This window comes from Xiphophorus maculatus, chromosome 18, assembly GCF_002775205.1.
Source record: "Xiphophorus maculatus strain JP 163 A chromosome 18, X_maculatus-5.0-male, whole genome shotgun sequence".
Lineage (NCBI taxonomy): Eukaryota > Metazoa > Chordata > Actinopteri > Cyprinodontiformes > Poeciliidae > Xiphophorus > Xiphophorus maculatus.
This window is the reverse complement of record NC_036460.1, coordinates 9,395,946-9,400,540: the sequence shown is the minus strand read 5'-3', so window position 1 is coordinate 9,400,540 and position 4,595 is coordinate 9,395,946. Positions and strand designations below refer to the sequence as shown.

The 4,595-nt window shown below is 37.4% G+C and overlaps 1 protein-coding gene across 1 annotated transcript; it reads right to left on the bottom strand.

Moving 5' to 3' along the window:
- Positions 1 to 2,255: 2,255 nt before the first annotated feature.
- LOC102221288 (lysophosphatidic acid receptor 4-like) lies at positions 2,256 to 4,368 on the bottom strand. The gene has a single exon (XM_005796848.3). The coding sequence runs from the start codon at positions 4,230 to 4,232 to the stop codon at positions 3,378 to 3,380; it is 855 nt and encodes a 284-aa protein (XP_005796905.1). The 5' UTR covers positions 4,233 to 4,368; the 3' UTR covers positions 2,256 to 3,377.
- Positions 4,369 to 4,595: the final 227 nt, after the last annotated feature.

The following is a 4,595-nucleotide window of genomic DNA, read 5'->3' as shown; positions in this document are numbered from 1 at the left end:
CCTATAAATTGCAGAAAAATTAGTTGTAAAGTGAAATAAATGGAGCAAGGGGTGTGAAAACTTTTACCGCTGACTGTATATCAGAAATGCAGTTATTAGTAATGAATGCTTCTTTATGAAACAAGTTCAGATCGAATCAGCCACTTTCATATTTGTCATGTTTTCTGATGAAGAAGATGCACATGTTTTTGTTAAAATTTTCTTTTTGGAATGTGTATGTGTTTTGTTAGGTGTAAGCCTCAGTTAAACCGGGGGTTTGTGGTTAGCCACACCACAAATGTAGAGGTAGAAAATCTTGGTTGTTTGATTTTCTGAGCAGATAACAAGCATGACACACCACTTTGCAGAAACAGTATTGTTAGGATTAGTTACTGATCTAAAGAAATTGTGGATCTGACAAGCCTGGTTTATGTAAAAAATAAATAAAGAAAGAAGAAAGAGCCCTGAAGGACTTTTTTAGATGTTGCATCTGCTTGGCTTTTACTTACTTATATTAGATCAAATATATTTAGTGGCTATTTCAAAATCAACATCTTGGCTTCTTGTTTAGTTTTTATTCATTTGTGACATGGAAGAGTATTAGTAATGATACAGGAAACTGCCAAAACAGCTCATCATCTTGCTGACTGAGGTATGCAGAGGCTCATGAAGGGTGCTATCACTTCCACTTGCAACTTTGATTTTTGGGTACGGTATTTAGAAAAACCAGAATTTAGAAATTTCTTAAAGCTATGGCTCAAAAACTGACATCAACATCCTGGGGTTATCTGTTTTTTGTCTCTAAAGTAGCAACACAAAACCTGGCTACTATGATTGCCTGAACAAAGACAAATATTTTCCAGCACAAAGAAAAAAAACAATAACAGGAAACTATGTACTGTTTGTTAGTCTGTCGATTAGTGTTCTTTTTTCTTTCTTTTTTTTTTTTACATGGGAGGAGTTACTTTTCTGGCTGTGAAGCAATAACTTAGGATAGCAAGTGGTTTCCGTTTCTAAATGTGTGAAAATGTAATGAGAACATTGTTTAACAGCTCCTCACAGCTTTTTGTACTTGCTACATTGTTTTATAAGAGGTCTATAAAAAAGACCTGTTTTATAAGAGGTCATTTGTCAACTTAAGTTTTTTTTTTCTGTTTTAAATATTTTATTTTTCTAAAACTCAGGCTCATTAACAGGCTTCTGTCGCAGCCCACCAAACTGGAATGTGAAATAAATTGGTTCTCATCAGGGAGCCTCTACTTTTCAAAAGCCATTTTTGAGTGCAGAGAGTGTAAAACTTAATTTATTTCATTTGTTTATGGGTTTATTTATTGGTGGATGAACCTTAATTGATGAAAATGTGGGCTGAGAAAGCACTCTGGCTTCTGCCTCGCTCTGTTTAGTCACGACCTAAAGCACAATACACATGCACTCTTAATCACATTGTCAAACTACACACATGTTCCTAAGAATCAGTTTATGTTCACAATTTGAATTTCACTTACATGCAACTGACATAGAGTTTTGGTTTTGTCAAATAAATTTTTTGGCAGTAGGCCTTGTGCTTGTTGATCATTGTCCTTTGCACTCGTTGATGTCAATTTCTGTCTTTCTCTCTCTTTGTTCCCTTTTTTAACCACCAGACTCTCCATAGTGACCAAAGCTGCTGGTTTCTTTGAATAGTATTCATCCTTTGGTGAAAGGCCTACCAGACTGCAGCACAAGACAGGAATAGAGGCGTTTGTGACCACAGAGCAGAGCAGAATGTGTCTGCCTCATGTCTTTTTTTCATGTTAAAGGTTGTGTGTAAGGTTTTCCATGCAAGTGTGCATGCTTGAGGAAGAAGCATACAGGGCAGGAGCCTTTTTGTGTATTTTCTGCTTTTATCCCAGACTAAACAGATCATAAGCTTCACATGCGGCATTAGATATAAAAGATATAACCGCAACAACTTGACCTCTTTCATAATCAACAGAATCTTTAAAGATCTCACCCCCTTTCAGCCATGAGCAATAATCTGATACACACACAGTGCACCAAATTAAAGCTGTCATACATGATGGTGTGAAAACACATGGCCAGGGTTGAGTGAGTACAGACTGCGGTACAGATGAGAGTCAGATTGTACTTATTTTTTTCCTTCCGACTCTTGTTGTTGAGTTTCATCCTGCAGAGGGCACAGGTAGGTCACATTAAACATATATGGAGCAGCTCGAGGCAGAAGAGTGCCTCCACACAAGACTCCAATTTAAGAAGGGTCACACTCAAGCAATATCTGGCCAGCCACAGCCATATGGACCGACGACCTTACTTTATTTACAAAAGGCAACATTTTATGCATACAGATTATTCCAAAGCAACAGATCTCATGTGCTCAGAATGAAAACTCTAAATGCAGTTATGAGTGCAGGAGCGGGAAAGAAAGATGTTTTGTTCTTATGTTTGCTGTGGTTTGCTTTGTTTTGCAAGTGGCATATTTAAAAAGAAAGACCAGAGGATGAATTAATAGGAGCAATTCCTAAAAAAGACAAGTCTATCATTCTGATGGGCAAGAATAACTCATCACCGCAACATAGACCTTACATTTCATTTTTTCTATAACATGCAGTGCCTTGGCAAAGTGTTCATAGCTTATGAACAATTTAAGATTTATCATGTTGCAATTGCACACTTTAAAGTTTTTTATAGGTATCTCATGTGATAGTCCAAAAAAGAAGAAAAAGAAAATAGGATGTTCAAAATATAAATTTTTTTTTTTTTAAATCTGAAATTACTTACAAATTTTTAAGAGGTTTTATTCAGGAAAATTTTGAAAATGTTTATTCTGATCTATTTGTTGTGTTCTTCTATATTTCTCTATTTATTGTCTTCATTTACTAATCAGACGACTTCTAAAGGTAGGTTAATGCTCAGGATTTTAATTAAAATTGTCAGAGTAAAATCGACAGGATACTCTGTTTCGCTTGTAAAACACTCTTTCCTGTTGCTTCATTCCTCTGTACTACATCAGATAAAATCATGATAAAATACGTCAAGTCATACCAAATATCTATTTGCAAATATGATTTCAACTCATTTTACCATAAAAGATGCTCTTTAAAACAAATTAATGCATTCCTTGACAACTTTCTAGAAACTAGCAGCTACTTAGTTTAATGTGAAATTAGCAATAAAACTTAAATTAATTCGATGAGTTTATTCAAGTAATGTACCAATCTAGCAATCTTATTTTTATTATAATTTCAAAAGTCAATCAAAACATTTTCTGGTTCAATTTTTTTAATATATATTTTTACTAGATAGAACAAGAAACACACTGATACAAGCATAATTTGTTGTAAAAAAAAAAAAAAAAGAAAAGATTTCATCTTATCTCTGCCACGTTGCTGTCAGTCTGTTCATGTTCCGCGACTTGCAAGAGATGTTTCCACATCCTCCTTTCTTTTCCAGAACCCGTCAAAAGAAAAGTAATACAACAGAGGGTCCAGGCAGCAGTTCACACTTGCAAGGCAGTTCAGAACAGGCCTCAAGTGATCAAAGAACACAAAGAAAGACACCGGCAAGAAGAAAACGATGAACATCATCAGGTTCATGGCGAAAATCAGCATGACGTTCAGTTTGTTATTGACCTTTGCAGACTCACTTAGATGTCTTTGGAGAGTACAGGACACCATAACTGTGGAGATGATGTTAACTGTCAGCATGGTCAGCAATAACACAAGCTGGAAATAACCAATTGTGAGTTCCAGTATCTCGTCCTTTCTTCTGCTGGTTTGGGTCATATTTGCTGTGTCAGAATCAAAACATGTTTGATTCTGAAAATTTCTCAGAAAGCCCACACTCTCTGGGATATTCACCAACACTACAATCGCCCAGACGAAAACAGAGCCCTTCACGGCGTTGACTGGTGTCCGAATAAGCCTCGACCTCAATGGATAAACCACAGCCAGCAGCCGGTCCACACTGATAAAGGTGATGAAGATGGCACTCGTGCGGATGTTGTTGCGAAAGAGCATGGTGAACCAGACGCACCACATCTCACCCAGATGCCAGCTGCCCGTAGCATAAAAGTAGACCCTCATGGACAGAGAGAGGATGAGCAGCAGGTCTGATATCACCAGGTTGCCCATGAAGACGGCGCTGGGCGACTTTCGTCCATGGTGACGAAGCAGAATCCACAGAGATACAATATTGAGTGGCAAACCAAGAGCAATAATGGATCCATAAATAATCGCATACACAAGGTTCCCCATGTCTTGCTCTGTTCCATTTGCTCTCTTGCTCTTGCTGATGAAGAGGTTTGGCTTCTGAATGAAAAGCAGAAATGCACGAGAGTGAAGCTGTGACACAAACCACAAACGTTTGTTACAGCACACCACAAGATTTGTGACAGTGAAGTAGAGGGGCATTGCGTGCTAACAAGTTTGAGCGCAGTGAAACAGGAAGCAAGAGAGCAATTCTTTAGCAAGAGAGGAAGGTTTCAAGCATCACCGTGCAAAGGTGGTAGAAAGAGTGTGTGGGAGATCAAAGCCATGGAAGATTTCTGTGCTCTAAAATCTTTCACGTGGACAAGAAAGAGACAAGAATAGAACAAACTATTTTTTATTCCTTTCTTG

What these genes read in the sequence shown, in the direction of transcription:
- LOC102221288 (XM_005796848.3), bottom strand. Translation starts at nt 4,232, where the DNA reads ATGGGGAACCTTGTGTATGCGATTATTTATGGATCCATTATTGCTCTT.